At 55.0% G+C, this 27707-nt stretch overlaps 2 protein-coding genes across 8 annotated transcripts in view; both read left to right on the plus strand.

Moving 5' to 3' along the window:
- The window catches only part of AHCYL2 (adenosylhomocysteinase like 2), a 160024-nt gene extending 141221 nt beyond the window's left edge, over positions 1 to 18803 (plus strand). For 3 of the 6 annotated variants that reach the window (XM_019487654.2, XM_014607542.3, XM_019487653.2), the window contains exons 7-17: positions 4032 to 4138; positions 6008 to 6124; positions 11067 to 11130; positions 12378 to 12466; positions 14115 to 14185; positions 14764 to 14858; positions 15266 to 15364; positions 16243 to 16311; positions 16427 to 16505; positions 17123 to 17243; positions 18640 to 18803. In XM_019487654.2, coding sequence (XP_019343199.2) covers positions 4032 to 4138; positions 6008 to 6124; positions 11067 to 11130; positions 12378 to 12466; positions 14115 to 14185; positions 14764 to 14858; positions 15266 to 15364; positions 16243 to 16311; positions 16427 to 16505; positions 17123 to 17243; positions 18640 to 18646 — 918 coding nt within the window. In that variant the 3' untranslated portion in view covers positions 18647 to 18803. Of the gene's footprint in view, positions 1 to 4031; positions 4139 to 6007; positions 6125 to 11066; positions 11131 to 12377; positions 12467 to 14114; positions 14186 to 14739; positions 14859 to 15265; positions 15365 to 16242; positions 16312 to 16426; positions 16506 to 17122; positions 17244 to 18639 lie in introns of all 6 variants that reach the window. The other 3 variants (XM_019487652.2, XM_019487655.2, XM_019487651.2) reach the window with 1 other exon arrangement.
- A 4941-nt stretch (positions 18804 to 23744) lies between these two features.
- STRIP2 (striatin interacting protein 2) overlaps positions 23745 to 27707 on the plus strand; it is a 39688-nt gene continuing 35725 nt past the window's right edge. For both annotated transcript variants that reach the window (XM_059725707.1, XM_059725708.1), the window contains exons 1-2: positions 23745 to 23842; positions 26698 to 26767. In XM_059725707.1, the coding sequence (XP_059581690.1) occupies positions 23774 to 23842; positions 26698 to 26767 (139 nt within the window). In that variant the 5' untranslated portion in view covers positions 23745 to 23773. The remainder of the gene's footprint in view (positions 23843 to 26697; positions 26768 to 27707) is intronic.

A 27707-nucleotide genomic window follows, 5' to 3' on the forward strand; every position in this document is an offset into this window, starting at 1 on the left:
GAAGAGTGACAGAAAGGCAGCCTAGGGCTCATTTTCATCCAGGGTTTACATAAGGAAAAGTCCCAGCTGTAGTCACGCATGTGAAAACCATTTTGCTGAAGTGGTGACTAGGGAGGACCCTCGTGAGAAACCTGCTGGTAGCAAGTGTAGGAGAGAGCTGCTGGTAAACGCACCTGCGGCAGGCGTGGCAGGCTTGGCATTTTATGCGTCTGAGCAGGTGCTCTGGAGCTGCAGGGTCATCTTACCCTTGCACCCCCAGGGGAAAAGAGCCTCGCTCAACTCCCAGTTCTGCCCTCTTTCCACATTTGGAGAAGGGGATGGTGTGTCCCATCCGGACTTCCAGACGGTCAGTGGGTTTAGTACTCCACGTGAAATATGGGTATGTCGGGGTGGGAATCAGGGCAGAAGGGATCTTATGCTTAGGATTTTTGTTGTGTTCGTTTCTCCGCTCCATTGCATTTTCGATTAAAAGAAGGGGCGAGGTCCACCAGGACAGCACCGGCCTTCTCCCCAGTCTGGCAGCTCTCTTCAGTGTCTTGAGTGAGGGGTTACCTGTCGTCTGAAACCAGCCTGCTCCTTAGGCAGCTGCGGATCGGTTATGGGGTAGACTTGGGCATAAATGAGACATCCCTGTAGCTTGTGGGGAATGCACAGTGGGGAGATTGGTCTGTAGCTCTTTTTGGGCTTGTTAGACTTTAGGAATGCAACGCCTGTGGCCTTTCTCCAAATGCAAGGGATCTCGTTGCATTCGACGCAGTTGGAGGTGAACTCACAATGCCAAATGATCATCTCCCCGGAGTTGCAAGGAAATTCAGCATGTATGGCATGAGGCCCTGGTGATTTGTTGGTCTTTGAAAGCTTGAGGGCTGCCTTCATTTCCTCAGTACTGAATTCTCCAGGAGCAGCTGAGTTGCTATCCCTAACGTTGCCCCCACATGACTTGTGGTTGGGGCAAATCAGTACCTCAGTTTCCCAGCCTGTAAAATGAGGGTCGTATGTGCCTTGCACAGGAGCTGGAGCTCAGCTGTAAAAGACATGGAAGAGGAAAAGGAATGACCACTAAATCAGTATTCTCATTTTTAAGGCAGCGCTTGCCATACTCGGCACATCCCAGCACTAGTGGTAGTATCGTTGGTGGTCCTGGTCCTGCCAAGAGGCAGATGAGCAAGGAGAGCTTATGGTTCAGAGGACTTCACCATTTCCAAATCCCTGTTTGAATAGCTCATGATAGAGGCTTTCTGATCTAGCAGAGGGTTGGCCCCATAGTGGACACAGGATGGACCTCATCAGGTTATTTCCTGATGCTCCGTCACGTGGGCTTTTTGTACAAGCAGCGGGGGGCGTCTTTTGGGTTTGAATGAAGCCACAATTACCAGTAGAGGGAGCTCGAGGCGTTGTGCTGGGAGAAGCTCACGGGCAGTGGCTGCTGAGTCCTTTCTCAGCAGGGACGATAAACTGGCAGCTGACCCTTTGAAACCACCTGAGCCACGGAGGGGCCGGCAGGTAACCACTCCTGACTCCGGAGAGTCGGCCTTTCCCTGGCATCTGGTAAGTGACTTGCAGAAGGAATCGTCCGCAGTCCCCGTGGCCGTGTGCTTAGCCTGGGTTGATTAAGTGCCGCCATGTGCTAAGCTGAACCAGGCACTCGGCATTTCGCCTGCTGGTCACTGAAGCCTGATGCCCGTTCCTCCTCAGCTCTGGCCTTGCTCAGGCTCCTAGTCTGATGGGCTAATCCAGCAGGCACTGTCCTGGGGATGCCACAGCACCGGGGCCTCTCCAAGTGGATGGGGAGGAATTAAGGAGGTAACAGTGCAATTACAATTTGAGACTCCATGCCCGCCCCCCCCCGACCATTATTATCCCCTAGCGGAAAAACAAGCAGGAGGGGCCTTGTGAAATCCTAGGTGGTATAAAGTGGGAGTAAGATACTGGCCTGCCCGTGCTTTAGGCTGGCCCTGTAGTCCAGGCACAACAACGCTGGCCTTGTTCCCTGTGAAGGATTGCACACTGGGCAGCTCCCTATCTTGAGGCTTGAGCCAAGAAGAGATTTCTGATGAACACAGGCTGGAGCCCCTTATAGCTTGGCTGTTGAAACCCAGGTATCCCAGTGATTTCTGTGCTGTATATAAGGTGGGACATTGAGCACATGAGAGGTTATGGTGCATTCTCAGGGTCCTAATGGTGCTGCAGCACATTTGCAGGGCGTACCGGGTCTCTGTGACTACTTTGCAAGCTCACTATGTCAGGAAGAAGCACCCTCAGATACATCCTGCTTCACATGGGCTTCCTGCTGCACCAGAGCCAGCATAGACTCATTTGTATGATGCTGCAGGGGGCCTAATTAGTGCTGCTGAGTGACAGTGCTAATTGGCCTGCCCAGCACTGCACAAATGAAGCCTTGTTAGATACCAGTTCAGACAATATCCTGGATAAAGCAGCATGGTACGTGGAAGGGCATCAGTGCCCGGCACAGTAAGTCTGTGGTGTAGAAATGCCTTGATATAGGAGAGGCTGGTGTGTCAGACTCTTGTCCAGAGTTCTCCACCCGTGTCTTTTGGATGGGCTACACACTGAAGCAATGTGGGAGGCATAAGTGGAAGTAGCTTTTGTTGGGGCCAGATCATTTGGCCTGGGGTGACAAAGGAGGGGCACAAATACAGGAATCCACTGCTTGGGGAAGCTCCAATAGCTCCCAGTAGGCTTTTTCTAATTGTCTGTGGGTCTGTAGTCAGCAGACGACAATGATCATATACGGTACATAACATTTTTAACTTAAAATCCTCGACCCTCTGACAGATGCTGTTGTGTGCCACAGAAATGCTTGAATCAAACTGATGGGTGTAAGCATGTCCGGCTCTACATGCTGGTTTATAAGAGTGTGCGTTACGGCTGTACGATGGATTACCAGGCTGTGCTACCTTAGGCAAGGTGATCATACCACTCACCGTACGTTGGTCACCGGTGAGGCTCTTTTCCATCTCTGATTTCTGTCACTTCATGACTCAGTTATAGTTATCTGCTTGAGTCCTTTTACAAGACGCTGAATTTTCAGCGGGCACGTTCCTTGGGTATTATGTAGCACCAGCCCAACTTGTTCATGTTTAGTGGTTGTAGTCGAGCAGTAAGCGTGCTCTCTGGCAGAAGCTACAACCATCGAGGCACTGACTGTCTGGACTCGGGCTGACCTCTGGACTCTGTCTCAGTGGTCTAAAGGGGGGGGATAGTTGGTCTAGGACAGCCTCCACTCCTCCATACTCTTGCCTAGGTGTACACACTGAAGGTCTTGGTGCAATGGCTGCATAGACCTCTTGCACATACACTATGATCCAGGGGATTGGTGGTTGTCAAACGATGAAGTTTGTCTGTATTCCTTCCCACCTTATCCCTTGCATCCCACTATGAGTTATGTCTTCTACTTTGAGGTTTAATATCCTTTGGAAAAGTGTATCCTTGAGAGGTGTTGGATGGTTCGGGTGATTGGTACCTTTTAAGTCCTAAATTGAAGCTCAGCCTAGGTGAGTTGTGACCCAAGGTGATCGTGTAAAGGATGTGGATTGAACTTTGTGAAACACAGTGCCTTTTCCAGAACAAAATTACTATTGCAGTCAAGGTCACCTGGCCTCACCATTCGCAGTTGGGGTGGAAAGGCCGGATCTGGGTTCAGCTGTGATGCATGAACACTTCTCTGTCACTTCTGCAGTGGTTCTTGTGGCTGGAAGGGCAGCCAGAGAGAGGAGCTTGTGCTAGGGCTGTTCAGGCAGTCCCTCTTTGGGGTTTAAACGCTTAGCATTTTGGCAGCATCTGCCTAGAAGAACTACACACAAAACCAAAATGTTGTTCCTACCCTGAATAATCAGACAAAATAGTCCTTTTGTGGGTTATGCCTGTGCTGTTGCAGTGACTGTAGCTTGCACAATGCAAAATCTTGAGCAAGCTTAATAAATTTGGAATTTGGTGAATAATGTACTTAGGGAGGTTGGCAGCTATGCTGGCTCTTCAGGGCACTGACCTGTGTGACTTTCTTATTGCAGATCTTGGATGATGGAGGGGACCTCACCCACTGGATTTATAAGAAATACCCCAACATGTTTAAGAAAATCAAGGGGATAGTAGAGGAAAGTGTGACCGGCGTCCACAGGTAACAGAGCTGCACCCCCTGTGCATCCTTGGACAAGTGGGTGTGTTGCACTAACTCACTGTGATGCTCACAAGAAAACTACAGCTGTGAAATGCCATCTCTCAAGCAGCTGCTTGGACTTTGAGCTTCCTCATTGCAGTTGTAGGGTGGCTTTTGGACAAGGACCAGACCTTCAAAATTCCCATTTAACCTCCCCAGAGTGAAAAATATACTTAAATGTAGTGATCCAAACCTGGAACTGGGAGTGAGAACTCCTGAGTTCTTAATTTTTACCCTGCTACTGACTTTAGTGGGACTTTTTAGAAGTGCATCTAACCCATTGCTTTTCCATCTGCAAAATGGACACAATTCCTGATGGCCTCATCACGGTGTGTGAAGAAGAAAGGTCAAGAATGGGAAGAGGGTTGGGGGGTTAAATTGCCAGGAGGTGTGGTTGGCTTTGGGGAAAGTGAGAAGTTCACTGTCAACCTCAAACTAAAATAGATAGTGCAGGAAGAAGTGAGATTATTAAGAGGAAATGATTCTGTCTTCTGGAGAGAGGGGGGAGAGGTCCAGGGAGATGATGACACCTATAACCCAGCTGCAGCAGGGGAGGAGAGGGGGAAAGTATTGGTGAGCAAGGCCCGAGTTAGCATGTGGTGTGACTTCAACAGAAAGCTCCCTGATTGTGCTTCAGTGGGGAACTGCACACTAGAGACAGGGACAGAGCCAGGCATGAGCTGCAAGCTATCAGTTGGGAAAGAGGGCAGCAGCCTCAGTGCTGCTCGCAGTGAGACTCGTAGGCTGCAGGTCTCTTACCATGCTGAAGGTTGAAACAGAAACTGAGCAAACCGTGAGAAAGAGAATTGAAATAGGTGAGAAGGAAGTGGTGCCTGAAACCTGAATAAAGGCATCTACAGAGACAAGGACAAGCAAAAGGCCGAGTTTTGCAATATTTTAGCACTGGTAGCCAGAGGTACAAGGTTAAGGTGGTCTCTGGCCTTCTTGTTTGCCGTAAAGGTGAAGGTCTAAATTCAGGGTGTTGGTGCGGGACACAGAGCCCTGACCTCAAGAGAACAGCTTCAGCCTTGGGTCATGGCTTGTGGGGAAGTCTCTAAGATCAGAGAGCAAGTTGGAGGAAATGCCCGGTGGAGCAGGGTGTGCTTTGTGACGGTGCCCAGGAGTAAGGTGAAAGGGTGAGACATCCCAGCAGACACAGCCGAAGGAACAACCCTTCTGGTGAAGACACAGCCGCCCTCAACATGATCAGACTGTGTTTTGCGGGGTGCCAGCCAAGTCTCCACCACACAGCAATAGGTTGCTCTTAGGTTCCCTGTCTGCTTACATATTCAGATTTAGATTTGGGATCTTCATGTTTTCACTCTCCTAACAGTAGCAGTCTCAGCTGAGTGCTGCCTGGAGAGATGCATTTCAACACCTTGCCATTAAAAGTTCATTTTGGCCCATGCTGCATTGTGCCTGTAGCTGCCTTGTACTGCCCTGCCTGTGCAGACCATGCCATTTTAAGGAGTAATTTGTTCTAGCTATTGATCTTGATTATTGCACTTCTCAGTGTCTTCCTTCATGCACAAGAGAGCTGCAGGAGACACGTCCTGCTGCTCCACATAAGGTGTGATGTAGTCCTCTGGGTCCTAACCTAGCAATGGCAGACTGCTTTCTAGAGGGGGAGGGCAAAGAGTGCAAGTGTGGATGTCACTTCGCACTTCGAAGCTGGGTAAGGTACTTTCCAGTACGTTTCTAGAGCTTCCCTTTGCTACTGCTTGGCATCCAGCCATGGATATAACAACCGGCAGAGGCCCGAGACCACTGAGAAACAGAAGGAAGCTACGGTATTGATCGTTTTTGTGTCCCTGTCTTTACTCCTGACAGGTTGTACCAGTTGTCTAAAGCTGGAAAACTGTGTGTCCCAGCCATGAACGTCAACGACTCTGTCACCAAACAGAAGTTTGACAACCTCTACTGCTGCAGAGAATCCATCCTGGATGGGTATGTGTGGCTGCTCCGACCGAGCACTCTCTGCCTTGAAGGCTTGTGTGTGTTTGATTGGACACAGGGCTGCGAACATTTTAAACCAGTGGTTCTCAACTTTTTTCAGGCTCGGGCGTCCCTTGGAAAATACCAGCTCTTAGCTTTATCTCTTGTTTTTTTGATCATGGAAAAATAATAGAAAATTTCTTCTGTTGCCAAGACCTCAGAAAGGCCACAATAGGGGACGGCGTTGTAGATTCCTGTTTGAAATGTCGTGTGAATCAAGAGCAGGTGTTTGCACACCTAACAGTGCTAATATTGCATGGCACCCTTGAAAGCATCTCACAGTGCACGTGGGTGCTACCACAGCATCCTGCGTGAGAATCACTGTGTTAAATATCGGTTTCTTCTGGAGGAACCTTACTAGACCAGACCCTTTATCCATCTTGTCTGTCATCCCACGTCCTTGGTAGCTACAAACCTGGTGCTTCAGAGAAGTTGGAATTCCTCAACATGGCACTGAACCTGGGCCTGGGTGCAAACAAGTTGTGTCCATACCAGCTCTCAGGTACGGCGTTATACATCCAGCCACAGCAGTAGACTGACTTCCTAGGTCTGAATCATTTGCTTGTTCATTTTCTTTCCTTGGTCTGAACAGGGTTTGGTTCTAATCCAGCCACAGACTCCTTGCGTGACCTTGGCAAGTTGCTTAATCTCGGTGCTCTCTGTCTGCCCTCTGCAAAAGGGGCGGTATTTCTGCCTTCCGCAGCATGTTGACACTAGATTGTATCTGAGCACATAGCAGACTGTAGCGGTCAGGGCCACGAGCGTCACGATAAAGATACTCTTCCAAGGTTCTTTAATGCTTTTGAAGTAGGTTTATAGAGCTGAATTAGGAGCCGTGCATCTGTTCCCATAGCGTGTCACTGCATGGAGGTGTGTTCACTCCTCATGTGCACGCTCAGACCCCTTTGACTGTGCTTGAACCTGCTATCTCCTCATGCTCCCTACCAAGAGCGTGCAGGGCGAAGCAGCCATGAATCCCCTTTGGTCCTCTTACAGCCCCTGTGCCAGTAAGAGAGCCCTGACTGGTTCCAGCTGGCCACAGCATTTATCTGAGCCAAACAGCTGGTTTATGAAGAAATTCTTCACTCGTTTTCTCCAATTCCTTCTTTCTATTTCTTCTGAACATTTCAAACGAAGCAAAAGGAACAGAAGAGACCATGGGATCTCCATCACTGGAAGTTTTAAAGACCCAGTTAGACAAAGCCTTGCCTGGGATGATGTAGTTGGGACTGGTCCTGCTTTGAGCACTTTGCAGGGGAGCTTGTCTAATCCGTGGTCTGTTGTCTCTGCACCAAGCGCCTCACCATTGTAATGGCACACAGGAGAAAAAGGGTATGTGTCTGTCCATACTTAGACAGCTGGCTATCAGGAGGAGATCTTACCAAGCAAATCTGGCAAAACCTCAGCTATGTGTTTGCCCATCTAGGCTTCCTGATACACTGAGATGGTGTACTTGGTTCCAGGATGGGTAGTAGGTGAAACAGGAGCTAGGACAGGCATGATGACAGCCAAGGCATGCCTGCCTTAGGACAGGTTCCTCTCAATCCAGTTCCTGTTACGTGGGTAGACTGCAGTCCTGGCCATGCTGGTAGGCTTGCTGCACGTTATTAGGCTGTGTACACAGTTCAGCTCTCCAGACCTCCTTTGAGGCCCTGGAAACCCAGGATCCATCCACTCACCCAGGGAACATCAACTGAGCATGTTGGTTTTAATCCCGGGTCATGGTGGATGCACCCTAACACCGTCCAGCCAGGAGTACCGAGACTACAGAGTGCCCCGGGGTGAAAAGTACTGAGGTTGAAACGTTCCCAGCTCCCCTTCAATTGGTTCGAGACCCAGCACTGTCCAAACATCACCCCTCCAGCCCCAGCCTTGTCTGCCAACCCTGAGATCAACCTGTACAACCTGATCAAATACACTTTCCAGCTTAAACTTGTGTAAACCATTCATGTATCCGTCATGGCTCCCCTGAGGCCTACACGGGTTGCTGCCTTAGCAGAGTCTGTATGCGAGCAGTACGTGTAGTCAGCTGAGCGCTTTTTATTGCAAAGAATAAGCAGTGGCCCAGGGCATCGTGCTGTGCTACAAGCTGGTGGATACTCTTCAACCTACTATCCATCAAGGCTCCTTCTGAGCTCTGTTTGGTCTGTTCAAAGCCAGAGGATGCTGCTTGCTGGTCTCCTACAGGGGATCCTCACTGATGCCCATTTGAAGAGGGAATGGTTACTTCAGCTCTGGTCCTTCAAAATGATGTGGTCCTTGTGGAACCAGGATGGACCCACCCTCCCTCCCTGCTTCGGACGTCCTCAGCTCCCCGTATGAGCGTCAGTAGCTGAGTGAAGGTCACAGCCCCGCTGCCCACTACGTGCTTGCACAGAGTTGGTGCTCAAGGTTTCAGGCTTGTGTGTCCGAGGTACAAGTTCATGTATGGCAGCTTGTACATGAACTGCAACATCCCTAAGAACCGTGCTGGCTGTGTGGTCAATCACCCTGGTTTACTTGCACGTGCAGGCATATGCAGGCCTTAGCCCAGGGTTGGGGTGCCACTGAGCTGGGCAGCGTACCCCCACGGGAAGACAGACCCTGCTGCCAGGGGTCTGAAGAATTGTTTCCTAATACCAGAAATAACTCGCGGTGTGCATGGAGTCCGTGTTAGCTCTCAGTGCCTACGGGCCACAAGGAAACTCTGCGCTGTGTTGGCTGCAGCTACATCAGGATGCAGGCCATACAGTTCTGGCTCTGCCCTCTCATATCGGGCGGTGCCAAGGGGCCATTAAATCCCCCGGGGCTTCTCTCTGAATTCAGTGGAAAATGTAAGAGCACTTCACCTTCCCCACACTGCTAACCCATTTACGCAGGCTAAAAATAGACCGCAATGTAGGACGCTCTTACGGAGATGCCAAGAGGAGAGGGACTGGAAGGAAGAGTTTTATTTGTGCAGAGCAGCCAGGTTGTACCAGGAAGCTGCTCTTCGTCCGTCCCTTTGGCGGCAGTCTCCTCTGTGCTAAGCAAGGCTGGTCTCAAGAGTCAGAAGATATTTTCTGGGGGTGCTACGTAGGCAGCTCTCCTTCATCCCAGCCCTGTGCTGGGGCTGGCTGTACCCAGTGCTGCCATAGGGAAAACTGGCTCTGGAGGGACTCGAGGCAAGCTCTCTATGACCTCCTAGAAGGCCAGTGGGCCAAAGCTTGCCCTTGAAGGTGCATATATAATTCAATAGGATTTTCATCTAAATGGACTATCAGACTTAAAGTAGGAAAATGCAAAATAAATCTCATGAGGTTCAATGAGGACAAGTGCAAAGTCCTGCACTTAGGATGGAGCAATCCCATGCACCGGTGCAGGCTGGGGTGACGGGCTGGGCAGCAGCTCTGCAGAAAAGGACCTGGGGGTGACAGGACAAGAAGCTGAACAGGTGTGCCCTTGGTGCCAAGAAAGCTAATGGCATTGGGCTGCATTGGTAGGAGCGCTGCCAGCAGTGATTCTTCCCCTCTATTTGGCATTGGTAAGGCCACATCTGGAGTCCTGTGTCCAGTTGTGGGCCCCACTACAGGAAGGATGTGGACAAGTTGGAGAGAGTCCAGCTTAGGGCAGTGAAAGTGGTTGTAGGGCTGCGGGACAGGACTGGTGAGGAGAGGCTACAGGAACTGGACTGATTTAGTCTGCAGAAGAGAAGACCAAGGGGATTGAATAGCTGCCTTCAGCTCCCTGCAGCGGGTTGCAAAGAGGATGGAGCTGGGCTGGTCTCGGTGGGGGCAGACGACAGAACAAGGAGCAATGGGCTAAGGTTGCAGCAAGGGAAGTTGAGGTTGGATATTGGGAAGGCTTTTCTCACTAGGAGGGTGGGGAAGCACTGGTCCCTAGAGCAGTGGTTCTCAGCCTTTTTTCAGACTGGGCACCATTTGCCAAGATCGATGGCTTGTCCCATTCCACGCCCCCCGGTCCTGCTGGCACCCGATCCACAGTCCCCTGCCCACCCGGGCCATGCTGGGGCCCCTCACCCCCGACTCGCGGCCCCCTGCCTCCCCCGGCCCTACCAGAGGGAGCCCCCACCTGCCCTCGTCCTGCTTGGGCCACAACATGAGCAGCAAATGCTGCTCCCGGCCCACCCACCAAGCAGCGAGTGCAGGTCCCGGTGTGTGTCAGCACTGGCCCTGTGCCGCCAGCCCAGGCACCCAGCTCCCCGCTGTGAAGGACCGTCTCCACCCGCTTCCACCACTGACGGGCCAGGAGCGTTTCCCCTCCCTGCTCCCCCTGCCCTGCCACAGCCCCACGCCTGGCCACTCTTCCTCAGTGCCGGACACATGCACGTTCCCCCCCACACACACCCCCAGGTCTCCAGACAGTATGCTGGCCACGTGCGTCTGCACGCGGAGATGCACGTGCTCCCGCTACCTCCTGTCGTCCCGAGCAGCCAGCGTGCAAGGGGAAACCCGTGCTTTTGCATGTTTTTCTGGGACTTGCTCACGACCCTTTCACATACTCTTGCAACCCACTTTTGGGTCTCGGCCCACCGGTTGAGAAACACGGACCTAGAGAAGTGGTGGAGTCTCCGTCCTTGGAGGTTTTTAAGGCCTGGCTTGACAAAGCCTTGGCTGGGATGATGTAGCTGGGGCTGGTCCTGCTTGGAGCAGGAGGTTGGACTAGATGTGACCTCCTGAGAGCCCTTCAGCCCTCATTTTCTATGACTCTGAAAACCTGAGGTTCTTCCCCTGCGTCCTTAGAGCGTGAGCAGCTGACCTGGTCCCACCAGATGGAGCGATGTCTGTGGGGATAGAGGGGATTTCACAACAGCTAAGCCCCCAAATCCAGCCTGTCAGCAGCACTCACTGGTTACCACCATCTCTTGATACTTGTCTAAAATCTGTGGGTTGTTTTAATCTTCTTTTTTTCTTAGCCTTAAAAGGACGACAGACATGATGTTTGGAGGAAAACAAGTGGTGGTGTGCGGCTACGGAGAGGTGAGGCTTTAATATTTCATCACTGAATACCATTTGCTAGCTGCTGCTGCTTGTGGTTGCAAAATGAATTTCCCTGGGCTTGGCTCTGTCTGAGGGCACTTCATGTCCCCTGGGCTCCTCCCTGCGCTTGCTCGTATCTGCAACCTTTCAGAAGGGAACGGCCCTATTAGACAAAATAGGATTTTTAACCTACAAATTCCCGTGCATTTTTTCCTTGTACCAGTGGATCTTAAAAGTAAGGTCTGATGTAAATGTAGCCATACAACAAGACGTATTAAAATACAATTGGGGCAAATCATTTGCCTTATTTGCCTGCATACAGTGCACCTCAGAATTCAGATGAACCCCCGGGTTTTGAAAGAGGTGTGTTGTACGTGACAGTATGGTAATCCCTCTTCAGTTGGATCTGCCAGTGTTTCTTCTTCTTCCCCGATGTAAAGAAACTTCTCTTCCCAGGGCTCGGCTTGTGGACTAGTTCCAGTCGGGTCTGCACTCGTGCGCTGGGAGCTGGATGGAGATCCCCCAGCTCGTTGCACATGAGTCCCTGAGCAAACATCAGGTGGCTCGACTGAGATATAAGAATCGATCGCACACGGTGAACGCCTGTTCCACCGAGCTCCAGGAACGAGCACACAGGCAAACACGTTAGGGAAGTCCTTGGCCGGTTAGCCGAGCTCGTGAATTCCCCTATCGCATTCGAGTGCACGGAGGGTCATGGTAATGCCAAGAGACTGAAACGTTACTGCAGACCTGCTCAAACAGAGGAAAGGTTGTAGGCTTCCTCTGGGATACGTGTAATTATCTGTTGGTGCTTTCTAGGGGTGGCAGGTGTGAAACTAAGCAACCGGGCAGCGGTAAGATGGATTATTTCCCAAAGCGTTTGGCTGTTAAGGCAGAGGCCAGAGCAGTTCCCTGAAGCCTGCACCCAGGATTTTCATGCAGCCAGAAAGGCTAGGTCTGGATTCAGCTAGAAAAGGGGGTTTTGCAGGGAAACCGCTCCAGACTTCCAGTGACAATTTTTCCGCGAGCTTACGATGATGCTTCCGGCAGCGTGTTGTGGCTTGGCTGACGTGAAGTAAGGAGAAAGGGTTTGACCTTACCTTTGCAGAAAGGGGCTCCGTGCTGTAGGAAGCAGGCTGTGCTTGCTGTAGCGTTGCTGTACCTGGCCTGGAAACTTAGAGCCTCCTGGGTGCCTACGGAGCCGCCAGCATCTCACCTGCTCCCTCCCTGCTGTTCTCTCTCTGCAGGTTGGAAAGGGCTGCTGCGCGGCTTTGAAGGCCATGGGCTCCATAGTGTACGTGACCGAGATCGATCCAATCTGTGCCCTGCAGGCCTGGTAAGAGGACGTGCCCACGGCCTGGGTCCCGCTGTGGCTTGTTCTCTGTGGCAGGGAGAGTGAGGGCACAGTCCCTCTACAGCAGGTCCGTGGACCAGATCCGATGCATGGACTGACCCCGTGCACTGGGTCTGGGGATGCTCGCTGGCCCAGTCCGGCATGTAGGGCTGTGTGGTTCCCCAGGGGTCCAGAAGTTTTACAGGAGAGGGGTCTTCTTTCCTAGGGAGTTGCCTGCTAAGCTGTCTGCTGCCAGGCCAGCTCCACTGCTCCAGCTAGAGGAAGCAGGAAGCAGTTCAAAGGTGTCGTGGTGCCACTGGCAGGGTAAAAGACTCATCCGTCCCGTACCATCCCAGCCGGGCTCCCATCTTCTGGGCTCCAGTCATGCCTTGCAGATGCCAGCATCACCCCTGAGGCTCAGCGCATGTTGCCGTGTCCTCCCATGTGCATGCCGCAGCGATCTCTGGCTTGGATTCTTCCATAGGAAACCCGGCTGGCTGCAGCGATGCTGTTTGCACTTGTGCCGTAGGGGTACCAAGCCTGGGGAGTCGCTTTGCAAAGTGCTGGAAGCTGTTACGGCCTTTAATAAACACACAGCCCCTTCCCTTCTCACGACACACACTTGGAGCACGGTTACGGTCAGAAAAGGGCTAATGGAGGCTGCTTAATTAGCAGATCTGATTTGCTTCTCCTTGATACTGTCTACTTGGACCCAAACACAGGTGTCGATCAGCTGCAGGGGACCGAGCTGGGCTCTGCTTTGCCTTGTGTGTGAACAAAATTGTTGCTTCAATCGTTTGGTTGTTTCACCCCAGCGGCGCACTCGGTGCTGCGCAAGTGAGGCCAGAAACCCCAGGGAGAAAACTTGCATCCAATTCAGCTCATGAACGTAACAGGAGTAAGATGGCAGGAGGGATTTGAATTTGGGGATGGCCTTGCAAGCTGAGATTAATAGGTCAGCCCAGAAAATCTCTGAGCCTGGAGGTTTCAAGGCAGAGGGCAAGTTTAGGCTGGGATCATGGAGAAGCAGGGTTGGGAGAGGGCTCCAGAGGTCACATCAAGTCCCACCCCCCGCCTGAAGCAGGATCATCCCTATCCATGCCATCCCCAGGCAAATCCATAATTGAACCTCTTAGTAAAACTACCATCGACCTCGACACAAGACAGACATCACACGTGAACCAGACACAGGTGAAGCAGGGGAACCACGGCAGCCAATGTAAAAGGTGGTTAAAATGCACTCAAGAGATCCCAGGTAGAGGTCCATCCCCCTGCTACAAAGGAAGGCAAAAGCCCCTGTAGTAAGGGGCTTGCATCTTTGGATCCCCAAAGAAACCAGCTTTCTTTCCAGCCTTGCCGGCGCCCCCAGTACCCATTGGTGTCTGAGAGTTGTTGGGTGCTCAGCCCCTTTGTAAAACAAACCTGCCTACTTAGTGCCTCAGAGCAACAGTTCCTCGGTCGCCGGGCACTTGAGCTCCTCTGAGGTAGCAACTCGAGCCGCCCCTGCTCTTGGGGTAGCGCAGATCCTTCGGGAAGCCCCGTCTCTGGCTCCGGAGGGCTCGCGCTAACAGCTGGGGTCCCCTGGGGATCCTCCAGACCTGGTCTATTCCTGTCCATCCTCACACACGGTATATTTCTTTTTTCCTCCCAGCATGGACGGGTTCCGGCTCGTCAAGCTTAACGAGGTCATCAGACAAGTCGACATTGTCATCACCTGTACAGGTGCGTGGGTCACAGGGCAGGGGGGGGCTCGCTGCGAGGTGAAGGGCACCTGAGTGGCAGGTCGAGCACTTCCAAAAAGAGCGGGCAGCGAAGATGCAAACCTGGCTGCTCGGAGCATGCGTGTCCAGTTGCTAACCGTCAGTAGCCAGGGGCTGCCCCCGAGCTAGCACACACCTTCCTGTTAGCTTCTCTCCTGAAACCACAGGCTCCTGGCTGCTGTAGGGTTGGCTGTGCATGTGACAGGCCTGTAATATCCCTAGTGTGTTACCCCTTGTCCCTACACGCACCTCACACCCACCCCCAGCATAAATACTGCAGCAGGAGGCCACACGAGTCCCCAGCCCTATCCCAAAAGCGCCGCTGTGGGCACATGGGCTCAGGGAGCTGCACGGAGAGAGACCAAGGGAAGCAAACGGGGCAGGCAGGGCTGCGCTTCGGGCGAGGGAGAGCGGGCAACTGTGAGCACCGTTCTTGGCGCTCGGGAGCATTTTGCTTGTCGCTGTCTGATAATAACGTTACTCCTGCGCTCCATCGCGGTCCGCGTTGGTCTTTAGCACCACAACCTTCTGTGTTGAAAGGCAACAAGAACGTGGTGACAAGAGAACACCTCGACCGAATGAAGAACAGCTGCATTGTGTGTAACATGGGGCACTCCAACACCGAAATCGATGTGGTAAAGACCGGGGGTCCCTCCAGGGCGGGGGGTGGGGACGGGGACGGGACTCCGGGGGTTCCCCTCTCCTGCCTCTCATTGCTGCAGCAACAAAAGGCTCAGAGATCAGTCAGTCACCTGTTGAGGTGCCTAACCACTGCTCTGGGCATCCATAGGGGCGCCCATCATATTCTGCACTCCTGGCCCTACCAGGTGTTTTGTGCTGGCAGCGATGGATGGGCCTGAAGTTAATCACTGCTTTTACAGTCAGAAGAGTTCAAGCGCTGGCTGTTGCTAGAGCAGGGGCTGTGATAAATGAGCGAGCAGCTCCTCATGCACAATTCATGGCGGGTGGAAGGGGGCACCGTGCGGTTTCCCTTTCCTGACGCATCACCGGTTCTTTAAATGACGGGAGCCCCGTGTTCCAGGCCAGCCTGCGGACCCCCGAGCTGACTTGGGAGAGGGTGAGATCTCAAGTAGACCACGTCATCTGGCCAGACGGAAAGAGGATAGTGCTGCTGGCGGAGGTAAGCGGCACGTGAAGGTCAGGGGCCTTGTAGGTCACTTCTGTAACCCGGCCAGGGAGCCTCAGAGCCTGTGCTGCGTGGGCTGGAAGGTCTCTTGGGCGAGGAGGATTTGGGACACCCGCATCCCTGCGGTGTCTGCCCAAGCTAGACGTTCCCCTCACAGCCTCTCCCTCACAGCAGTTCCTCCCCTGGCTTTGCTCAGCATTAACTCTCCTCAGCTGAGCTACGAACAGTGACTGAGAGGTCAGCTGAGGACTGCTGAGAAGATGAGCAATGCAGACATGGCTTCCCTGGGGCTGTGACCTGTCGCCTGAGGAAGCCAGCTCTCGGCAGGCATGTCCAAGGGCTTCCCTGCAGAAGCAGGAGGCAGCATCCCCGTGCAGGTCCACCTGCCTCCCCACATCCGTTCCACCCCAGCTTGTGAGCTCTGCCGAGGGCCGGACTGAAGCTGGGCCCGGCTGGTCAACGCTCGGATCAGGGGAAATCTTTTGGCAGCGACACGTGGCTGTTGGTGACTCGCCAGGGGGAGCTCTCTGGGCCACTGAATCCGTGGCCAGTAGGGTGCTAGGGAGACACGGCTGCGGAGGCCGGTTGCTGGCAGGTTTCACCAGGCTGCAAAGGCTAATCCCAGCATCCTGGGTCGGGTCCAGTCGAGTTAACTCCTGCTCCCCTAGATCTCCCGGCAGGTCCCGTAGGGAACCTCCACGTCTGCGGTGCGTAGTTGTGCGCTGTCCGAGAGCTGCTGTGCTCCAAGCCAGACGGGGACACGTCACCGGTAGCTTGAATCGCCCCTGCATCTCCTGCACGGATTTGGGAGGGCTCCGTGCCCCTCCAGCCCGAGACGCACGGCAAGGCCACGGTCTTATTCTGTCTTGCAGGGCCGTCTGCTGAACCTCAGCTGCTCCACCGTCCCCACCTTCGTGCTGTCCATCACTGCAACCACTCAGGTGAGCGGGGTCCAGGTGCAGGGGGCAGGAGCCTGGTTAGTGCCACGGCCTCTCCTTGATGCTGTCTACTTGGACCAAAACAAGGGTGACTGAGCCCAACGTCTTCTCTCTGCAGGCTCTGGCATTGATAGAGCTGTACAACGCCCCAGAAGGGCGCTACAAGCAGGATGTCTACCTGCTGCCGAAGAAGATGGGTAAGGATGGACCCGGCACCTTGTTCTCCTGTCATGGAGGTGGAGCAGGGGTGGGAGACCTCAGTGGCTTGGGCATATTGCATTTGTCTCCTTTCTTCCTGCTGGGCTCTGTGTCTGGGGAATGAGAGCGGAGAGCTGAGTCAGCCCTCTTGGGCATCACCTTGAGCAAGGCTGTCGGTCCCGCTGAAAGCAGGCACCTCTTTTCAGGAGGTTTGCACGTCTCAGGGTCTGTAGAGAGGAGACCCCAAGCTCTTCCGTGCAGGAAGGTGGGCAGCAGTGCTGTAGCTCCAGGGTGGAGTCTTATCTCCACACCCCTGCCCAAGCCACAGCCCTCCCGGTCTGGCACTGCTTGGTGAGACCTAAATGGATGAACAGAGGAGGAAACACTAAAGCGGTGGCGGGGCATGAAGACCCAGGAGAGCAGGCCCTGCACTCTGTACCGGGACAGGACTCCTCTTACAGGCAGGATGGGCCACAGCAGACCGTTGCACTTGGTTCGGGACTTTAGTCTGCAAAACCCTGTGTAGCGAGCATTTCCGTGAACCCCGTGCAGAAGGGTGGTGTTGAGGGGGGGACCCAGGGCCTCGCTCACTTCCCAGGCCTTGATCTCATTCCAGATGAGTATGTGGCGAGTCTGCACCTCCCAACGTTCGATGCGCACCTGACCGAGCTGACGGACGAGCAAGCGAAATACCTGGGGCTGAATAAGAACGGGCCTTTCAAACCAAACTACTACAGGTGCTGGCTTGGGGCAGCCCATTCCTCTCTGGGAGGTGGGGGAGGGGGCGATACAGCTGCCCACATCTGCGCGCGTGCGGGGATCAGCTCGAAGCTGTCTGCATGAGCAAGAACGTGCACGATTTAGGGTCCTGCCACACATTCAAACTAAAGCTGGATTGAAACCCGCTGTAAAGTTATTACGCATTTTCAGCCACTAACTTTGTAGCTGATCAGCTCTCTTTATAGCCGGATGGATATTTTTATGGCATGCTCATCATTACTCTGCACGTATGACTGGTCTGAGTTTACGGCGCGATTCACCAGTTAATTGCATGATATATGTAACGTGTGGCAGGGACCTAAGAGCCTGATCTCACCGATCCAGAGGGAGGGTATCGCTGGTGACCTGGTGCTTGCCATTTGGCCAGGTGGGGCTAGACTGACCCAGAAGGCCCCTTGCCCTCCTGTGTCCCAACATGCTGTGTGCAGTGGGGGTGCAGGACAGGGAGAGCTCTGCCTCGGCGCCTTGCCGAGACGAGGCCACCTGGCATACCCAGCGGCAGCTGTCGTTGGAAAGCAGCAGAGCTCGCAGCGCGGCCGTCCGGCCAGCTCAGATGCCCAATTATTTTTCAAGCTCGACGAGCGCAGAACGGGCACCGAGGCCCGTTCCCCAGGGTTACGTTCCTCTGGGGAAGAGTCATAGGGAAGTGGGGCTGGAAGGGAGCTTCAGGGATCATCTAGTCCCGAGGCAGGATCAGCCCTGTCCAAACCAGCCCGTATAAATCCGTCGTCCAACACGACACTGTTAATCCAGACTCGATTGACGCAGTCAGCCCTGACACCACACAGACATCGCACCCGAGCCTGCGGCGAGCAGTGTGCTCTCCATGCAGCGCACTCTCTATCACACGTGGGGGCAGATAGTCCTCCTGACGTGTTGTCCTCCTCTTTGTGCCCTTGAGCATCTACCCCCACTTGTTTAACGCTCCCTCCCCATTTCTGCCAGTGGGCGCTGGCTTCCTCATAGCCTGCACAGAGTAGATGACAGCGCAGCGCGGTAGGAGTCCTCAGCTCGTCGCTGTTTGGGGCCAGCCCGTTAGAAAGAACATCTTCCCCTTCATTAAAGTCCCAGCGCTCCTTTCTGCCACGAGAGCAAGTGGGTGCGCCCCCAGCGAGCTGTCAGAGCTGGGGGTGAACACTTCCCTCGTCCCGGTGAGCCCTGGAGAAGGATGTCCCCGGAGTCATGTCGGACACAACTCGCCCAGGCGCTGGTGCCGACCTGAGGGCTCCCAAACCCCCAAAATGATCGGAGTGAGGGGCGAGCGAGACCTGTCTGAGGCCGATAAGTCAAGAACCGCGCACGTTTTACGCCTCTGCGCTCACTGAAAGCTTCGTGTCTCACCTCTTTTCCCAGGTATTAAGCTCCCGCAGCCAGAAGAAGCGTAAGGAAGAAGAACTCACGTCTTTTCCCAACTACTGTACAGGACGAAACAGTACAAGCTTCCCAAGTCAGAGCTGGACTTGCTCACATAGTAGACAGTGTGTTAGGTTATTTATTTATTAAACTAGAATACTGTACATGCGGCCTCTGCCAATGGTGTTTTTTACTGCCATGGGACTGTGAGACGGTTGATTTTTTCTTTTTTTCTTTTCTTTTATTTTTGGTCAGGGCGGGGGGGGAGGTGGAGGAAGCAAGTCGGAGGCAAAAAGGAAGGCTGGTTGAGTGAATTCGCTGCAAAGTCTCTGTCAGCTTCAAGTAACCCGCGATCGCTGTCCCCACTGGCATACACAGGTGTGGAGGGAAGCGGGCGAGACGTTACTCTGGGTTCCCGTTTTCTGCGTGGAAGCAAAATCCACGGCAGTCGCAAGAACCAGGCCTCAGTGTGCAGGGCCGGTTGGGGGGCTCCGCTCTTTACTTCTCCCACCGTTTGAAACCCAAACTAGCACCGCCTCGTTGGCTCTCGCTCTTGCTGGAGGGGTGCTACCGTGTTCGTGCCTCTCCCGGCGGGTCCCCAGGGTAGCGCTCTCCTTTCATTCTGCTGGTCCGGCAAGGCGGCGGCTCTGACCACGAGCCCCAGTGCTGCCGGAAGCTGCAGTCCAGGGGTTCAGTCGACAGCCCGAGCTGGGGACGCCCCTGCCCAGAATCGGGAGCCAGCAAGGCAGAGACGAGCCCGCTCTCAAGCAGTCCCTCTAGGGTTCCCGTCCATGGAGCACAAGACCCACCGATGCACCTGCTCAGCCGCTTTGCGGTACTTCTCTGCGGCTTACGACCAGTGCCACACTTCCACCAAAGGGATCTCCCTCCTGGACTGCGGCGTGGGGCCTCGAGCTGTCTCGTGGGAGAGCCTTGCTGCTCTGTTGACAAGCGCCGCCTCCATCTCGGGGTCAACCTTGGGGACGACACCCCCTGGGCGCAGTCTTCTCGCTGCCGTGGAGGGAGGCGGCAACGTTGATCGTGTCCAAGGACTGTTCTTGATGCTACGGATCCTTCTCCAGTCGGTATTTCAGCCCTCGCCTGGAGTCCTTGCCGTGTACAGCGACACCCGTTTAACAGAAACGCTTCCCAGACTCCCAGCGCTGGATCTGCCAGCGCCTTCTTTCCATAGTTCATCGCTGAACGAATTCTGGAAAACCTTTTTTGGTTATGAGAGCACCAAGCCCCAGCGCAATTACTACGCTACGGTCTCTGGCTTGAGGATTAGGTTTTCAGCTCAGAATCGCTGTCGTGTTTATGAGACATCGAGTCTCGAGGTGGGAGGGTCATGGAAGACAAGGCTGCCATCATCGCTTGTTCTGGCAGAGATGTCCCGCCTGGATAGTACGTACGATGCACCCAGACGCACGCCCCGCAAGATCACTGTTCGAATGGCCGTGTCTCATCGTACCGATCATCCTGAGAACATTGTTCCTCGTATCAGAACTGCAAGAACTTCAGCCGGCGCTTGCCAAACCTCCACGAGAAGCACTGACCTGAGCACCCAGGCCTTTATTCGTTGCTCTCCACCATGGTATCTGAGCCTCTCATCAGAGGAAGCTCTCTGGATCCTCAGCCTTCCTGAAAGAGGTTTCTGTGGTATTTTCTTTACACACTAAACCCCCCCAATGAACTGTGGTCTTACCTGCAGGGTGTAGGACTGTCGCCCCTAGAGATGACGACTGCTTCCTAGGCTGGCTCATCCCGCATCAGGATTGCTCCCTACAGCAAACTTGCCTCTCTTGCTTTTCAGTAAAACCTCAAAAAACCCACATGATGGAGCTTTCCTTCTAACGTGCTGTCGGAAACCCTCGGCAGCCACGTGTCAGGGACTCACGGCAGAATGATCAGCGATCGGGACGTTCCCTGAATCTTCTCTTCTTGGCAAATTATACTTGGATCGTAACATTTTTAGAAAGAGATCACCTGAAGTGTTTTCCTAAGGCAGGTTGGCCATATTCCATCACACCGGTCGAGTTGTCCAGTCTATAAGGACCTGACTTCGTTACAAGACTCATCCATTTGGTGTGTTTGCAAACGTGGGCTGAAATCTCGGTCCCCCGGGCCATCAGGGGCAGGCCTTCTGTTGACTCCATGGGAGCCAGGATTTCACCCTTAGGCTGCATGCTTTGGGGGGCAAAAGACCTGTGTTGCTCTTCAAGATCCTGGCATGTAGCGGCTGCCCGAGCGGCCAAGGAGGAAGGGACAGACCTAGAAGGGGAGCATGTCCCGGCAGTGCAACACACTGGTCGCAGCGCAGTATCCTGATAGCCAGGGACCGGGGAACACGCAACTCACATCCGATGTAGCTTAGACCGTGGTCTTGTCTCGGGTCTGACGGCACATCCATACATCCAACATGGCCACCTGCTCTTTATCTCACAGGGCTACGTCGGGCATGTGACACTGCTTGTTCAATGGGTGTTGGTTTTCGGCCCCGGTCTGCCTCTGCTCTGCAGGTCAACTTCTCACCGCTCGGGCCCGGGGTCAGTTAAGGAGCAATACGGTATTTCTGCAGCGACCGTTGCCCGCTGCCTCAGCCTCCCCAGGTGGGTGTCACGGCGCTGGTGTGAAATCCCGGCCTTGGCTAGCAACGGCTGACGCTGCTCTTCTCCCAGCACGCTCTCATCTGTGTTGGGCACGCATGTCCCAAACTGGGATAAAGACTGAGGCCCTTGGCTATACGGCAGCATGGCTGGCAGGGTTTGGGGCTGGCAGTGCATCTCACGTGGCCTGGAGCCCAGGGCACCCCACGGCCTGGCTCGTCAGCAGTCTCCCGTTGTGGGCAGCGGGCATCTGCTGTGCTGGCCGCACTTGGCACCAACTGAGCATGTGGCAACAGCTGATCTCCCCGAGAGCTGGTCTTTCACACCAGCGCGGCGGGACCGCCAGCCACCCACTACCTTATTCGTGGCACTGGGGACGCCGGCCAGCCATGTCATCTCTGGAGCGGAGCCGTGGGGGAGGGCAGCTGTGGGTCGCATCGGTCACGGCGGGAGAAGTAGGGTCCAAAGCCAGGCTGGTTCTGCCCCGGGGGAGACAGTGGTCCCATCCCCGCAGCTGAGGACAGTCGCTTCCCTGGTCCACGTCCGTCGGTAGTGTGGCCCGTGGTGGGGCTGTCCTCCCCGGAGAGCCTGTGCTGATTTTAAACCTATTTTATCTTCTGTGTAGATACAAGAAGGAAAAAATTAATGAATTAATAATGACACCAAATACTCCTAAATGACTTCTTTCCCCTTGAATCTTTTAAAAAGCTTTCTCTATGTGACTCCGCTTTTCCATAAGCTTTTCCGCTTGCTTGGCTTCGGATCAATCTGGGATCCTCCTCTCAGAGTTGTCCCCGGGGGGTTTCTTTGGGTTTCTTTTCTTTTTTTTTTAATGTAACAAATTCAAAAAGAAAAAAAAAGAGGGGGGGAAAGGAGAGCGGAGACACCAGCACGATGATCTGAGGAGGAGCATTCGGTTGTTGAACTTTAGAAACCAGGACAAAAATGAAATAATCTGTCACATCTACAGTCGGTGACGACATTGCGAAGCGTAACCTTTTCAAACGGATGTTTTAAATATTCATGTCTGAGTGATTGTATTAGAGCAGCAATAAAGACTCTGTAATCTCAAAACGCCAATAAAGCGTCGGAAAAGTGGCTGGTGCCTGGGCTGTGTTCACCGTGCACAGACAGCGGTGGGACCGTGGCCGGTGTCTGCCCCGGGCAGTCGAGCGCTAAAGAGGAGCCAAAAACCAGGGCTGAGAGGTGGGAACGGCAAGGGCCGCGCGGTCCCGGGGCAGCCGGACGTCACATCTGAGTCAACCCTGGGGCATGACGAGACTCCAGCCCCGCTCCCCTCGTCCCCTGTCCGGGCAGGGGGAGCAGAGCTGACTGTCTTGGCAGTTCCCGTGTCGGGGTGGCGGCTCCGTGTCCCCCTGGCAGGTTCTCACTTTCTCTGACCTGAGTGCCTCTCCCCATCCAGGCCCGGCACTGGGGGCACGTGGGACTGGGGGGCGGAAGGGAACCTAATGAGCAGTGACTTGGCAGCAATCTGTGCCGCCCGGGGCGCTGGCAGCCTTGGCTGCGGCCTGGGGGATCCTTTGCTGGGGAGTCTCCTGCCCCGGCCTGGCCAGGCTGGAAGGAGATGTCTCGTTTGACACAGGCCTGGCTTTTCCTGAGTTTCACCCGGATCGGCACGGCCATCTACACCCCTAGCCGTGCTGCTGCTCCTCCGCCAGCAGGGGGAGGGAGCGTGCAGCCTGGCCAGCAGTTGGGGCTGGGGACTGGGGAGGCCACCCTGCAGCGCAGTGCCGCGAGTGACACGAGCAGCGTCTGCGCGGCACGCGGGAGGTGAGGGAGGGACCACAGAGATCAGCGGCCAAAAAGGTTGCCCTTCCTCCCTCCACCCCCTCTATTAGGGACTGACCCGGGACAGCCCAGCTCCATCCCGGGGAAGCATTAGCGCCTTTTATTCTGGGCAGGGGAGGGACCAGACGCCTCTGCCCATAGGGTTGCGGGACCAGAGGCAGCTCCTGGCTCCAGCCCCGTGGGGGCAACTGGAAACCGTGCCCAATACCAGTGTGCCCTTCCCCGGCCCTGCCTGGACAGTCCCGTTCACCGCTCCTGTCCGCAGGGGGGCAGCGAGGGCAGCTGGAGGAGGAGGAGGAAGCACCAGCGGGGATGCCCCGAGCCCCCCAGTGATGCAGGAGTGGGGGGTCTGCGCGGGTGCGGTGGCACTGTGGGCTGGTGCTGGGGACCAGGCGTGGAGGGAGGTGGCAGGGAGGAGCCCGGGGTCCCTGGGCCTGGACCCAGCGCCTCGCCCCGCGCCTCCACGTGCCCTTCGCACCCCGCCCCTCCCCTGGCAGCCAATCGCCGCCAGGGGGGCGAGTCGCAGCCAGCCAATGGGCGCGCGGCGGGGCGCGGCGAAACCACGCGTTCCACTGCCCCGCCCCGTCCAGCGGCGCGGCCAACGGGCGCCCGGGGGTGTGTCCCCGCGGAGCCGCCCCCCGGCCAATGAGCGCGCGGGGGCGTGGCGGGGCCGCGGGAGCCGCCCCACGTGCGCGGCGGGCGCAGAGCGGCGCGGACACATGGAGGAGGCGGCGCCCGCCCGCGCCCACGGCCGGGACCTGCTCCGCGCCCCGCGCGCCGGCTCCCAGGTGGGTGCTATGCAACCTCCCCTGCCGTCGGGGGGAGAGAGCCGGGCCCCTCTTTCCGTGGGCTCTGGACCGGCTGCAAAGAGGGCAGGGGAGGGCAGGGGAGGAAGCGTGCTGAAGTCTCGGGACAGGAGCCGGGTGCGCGGCGCAGCCCGGCTGTGGCTGCGGGCTAACGAGGCCGCTGGATCAGTCTGGAGGCTGCCGGAGCGTGGGCTGGGAGGTCGCGTCCAGTCCAGCGCCCTGCCTGAGACAGGGTCAGCCCCGTCCAAACCCTCCTGTGCAAAGCACGATCCCCAACCAGAAGCAGAAAAGGGATTTGCTCGGGTCTGGGGTCTCTTGTTGGAAAGGCGAGGGCGGGCTGGGCGCCGCGTGCTTCACGCCGCTCGTTTAAAATATAGCCGGTACAGCAAGTCGTTGCCCCGGCTATAACAGTTCTCCGGCCGTGTTCGTGGCTCCAGATTCACGCCGCCGGGATTCCCATCCTAGCTTGAATCCCCCCCAGGAGCGACCGCAGGGTTTTGCTGGCAGCGGGTCCAGCCTGGCTCCTCGCTTCTGACCGCGCAAGTTGTTCACCCGCTTCACAGCCCTTTCCGTCCTGGCTCGGGCGGGCGAGCCTCCGATACAGCCCGTGGCGGTCGGCTTGTCACTAAAAGTCTGAATGCGAGTGGTTACGTGGTTACAATCGCACTTGGCGTTGGGGTAGGAGTGGGGGGAGGCGACTGAGGCTACATTTCACGAGCCAACTCTGCTCAAAAGCCTCCTCAGGCCAACGCAGATGCTCGCCGGGCCCGGAAACGGCAAGGCAAAGCCCGCAAGAGGGGTGCCGGGGACGTGATCGTTGTGAATAGCGGCAGTGTTAGTTCTTCCTCCGGGTGCCGGGTCCTCGTTAATGCAGTGCCTCGGCGTGGTGACCTTGGACCTCTTCTTGCTGTGCCGGTGATAACGGCTATCACTGCTATTCGAGTGCGACTGATACTGGACATCAGTTTCTGCATGTAGGGATCAGGAAACAGGTGGGGGTCCACGTTGCCTCCTCTGTCGGCCGAGGGGCGCAATCACGTTCTGTTGCTCGTTCTGCACCCTTCGTAGCACGGTGCCAGGCTCGCCTGTCACAGGCCGTACCCTCCCAGGACATTAGGCACGTCTACACGTGCACTTTACTGCATAGTAGATTGTTTTACTGCGCATTAAAGCATCACATAAACACTGTGACGTTATGCTAATAGCCTACTGCGCATTAAGTGTCACTAAAAAAAGCATGCAAACGTGCTCCTGCGTATTAGCACAGCCGAACATGCGTTCATGTAGCCCTGCACCTTGGAGGTACTAATTTACTGCACATGAGGAAAGGCGCATTAATGCAAGTGTAGACGCACCCATTAAGTTTAGCCTGGCAGACTGCATGTGCCGCTTAATGCAGTCCCGTGTTTTTCAGTTCTTCTCAACTCTGAATAATTTTTTGGTTCCCTTCGGCTGCTATTTGTGCTGCCTCGTGTCCTCTAGCGGGTCGCGTGCACATGCTCACGTTGCCTTCCTGCACTTGTTTCTTCAGATCCTTTGCAAAAGGTTCATGCCCCAGTTCCTTGATTTGGCCGGCAGAGTTTCCACAGGGTAGAGACCTACTTGCAGCCTGAGCAGCTGTGTTCTGCAGAGGCGAAACGATAGCCTCGGGACACTGTAGCATGGGTGGGGAAAATACCCAATGGCTGGTATTCGACTAGCAGGTGCAAATCTACCTGACTTCAGACTAGCACAGCTGCCTGCCTCTCCCTGGTACGACACCTACACGGTGCATCGTCACTGCGGGGCCCGGGAAATACGGGAGATGTCTGTGGACAGCCACTGCAACATGGCTGGAAACGGAGGGAGAGTAAAGTCACGGCTCGGTAGCGAGGAGGGAAACGGGAGGACACCGTGCCTGGTTGTGACCCTTGTTAACGACTGGCTCTTGCATTTTGTATTGTGATTTCAGGAATCTTCCCCAGCTCGCGTGCCCTCGTACGCTTGTATCTACTAATATTTTCAATTAAAAAAAAAAAGACAGACAAAAAAACCCTTTAGTGCTAGGTTTTCTGTCTGCACGTGCCCTGAGCGGTCCCTTGTGCTGCCAGTCGCCCCTCCGCAGGGTTCCTCATGGAGCATAACACACCAGCCTTAATTTAGGAAAGCATCCCAAGTATTTGTATCTGCATCTATAGATAGGTGGGTCTTCTCTGGTGGTGGAAGTGCGGGCAGGCAGGCGTTCAGGCACCACCTTGGGTGGCATTTGTAGCATGGTTCAGAGCATTGTCGGATGCGTAAAAGAAAGAAAAGTCCCTTTTAAAAAAGCTTTTAAAACTTTTTTCTTTAAAAAACGTCTCTCTCTAAACAGAGCTAACTACCGCTTCCTTGTAAAGAGCCAGGCTCTCGGACAGGTTGGAGCAGCCCGGGATGCCCACGTGCCACTATTAAATGTAGGAGTTGCAGTCTGGAACCGCTGGGTCCTTGTTTGGGTGATAGCAACACCCAAGTGGCTTTGGAAACGCGATCAAAATAGCCTTTCCGACCAGGCGGTGTATGGTAAATGGTCTGCACGCGTTCCCTGCCCCGGCCCTAGAGAAGAGCTCCCGTCTGCTGGGGTGATTGCTCCCTGGGGCCAAGGTTTGATCAACTTTCATGGATGCTGCAAAAGTCAAACGGGGAGATCCATCCTGATGTAGCCTTAGCATCCTCTCTCGACTCTCCTGGCCTCGTTCTTGGGACATCCCTGGCTGCTCAGTTTGACACGCGCATCGATTAGCAGAATCGTGATCGCTCCAGTTCCTCTGGATGGGAAACGGGCCCTGACGCTGCATTAACAAAGACTCTTTCTGCCGCAGGGTTCAGTGGACTACCCCAGCCTGGAGTTCGAGTATGGGGACACCGACGGCTACACGGCTGAACTGTCAGGTAAAGAGGCACGCGGGGAGCCGAGGCTTTTGCTGCGCACGAGTTCAACTTCGCTATTAATAGCTGCCTGCTGGGTAGACAGCGAGGCTGGGGTTGGTGGGAGATGCATATTTAATAATATCATCCTATATTAATAGAGCGCCACTCACCCCAGAGGATTGCAGAGTGCTCTGCAAACCACGCGCAGCAGAAGTGACTTCCTCCCCCGCTGAAACGCAGCCATTCGCGGGGCGGGACAGGAGAGCTGCGAACGGTGCCGCTGGTTTGGGTGGGAAGTGAAATGCGTGAGGCGTGAGGGCCTTGTAGCCAAGTTGCTGGAGATATTTGAATGCCCTGATGTCACGTCGGCAGTGGCTTGTGGTGTGCGGGGCCCTCCTCTTCCACCCCTCCCTGACCAACCTGGATTCATCCATGTCTGAGTTCACTAATCATTAGAGCACATGCACGTGCACATACACATACACGTGCGCATGGCACCTGTGGTGTCTTGAATAGTGCAAGGCGTCTGGGAAGGATTCGGGCAAGAGAAATCGGCCTCTTCCCCGATCCCCTCTCTCCTGTATGCGAAGAGCTCACATTGGTAATGTAGTTTCGTGCCAGTCTGTTACGTGCTTTGCAGCTGGAACAGGGCTGGGATCTCTGCTGGGGCTCACGCTGACGGCCGATAGTCCAGCTTTCCTCGGTTAGCAATGCGTGGGCGACGCGTGCTCTTGGCCGCGGTGGAGGGCTGAAACGGGCACTTCCAGACCCAAGCGCCAGCACAGTTACCGCTTGCAAAACTCCAGGTTCAGCAGCTGGGGGATGCAAGTGCTTGTATCCTCTCCGTAGCAGCAGAGAGAGGGCTCGTAGCATCCGCTCATCAGTGCTTTCCCCAGGCATCAGCACTCAGGGGACCGAGACGCCCATCCAGTAACCAGACGCTGCTTCATTAAACCACATC

Source organism: Alligator mississippiensis, chromosome 4 (genome assembly GCF_030867095.1).
Source record: "Alligator mississippiensis isolate rAllMis1 chromosome 4, rAllMis1, whole genome shotgun sequence".
Taxonomy (NCBI): Eukaryota; Metazoa; Chordata; order Crocodylia; family Alligatoridae; genus Alligator; species Alligator mississippiensis.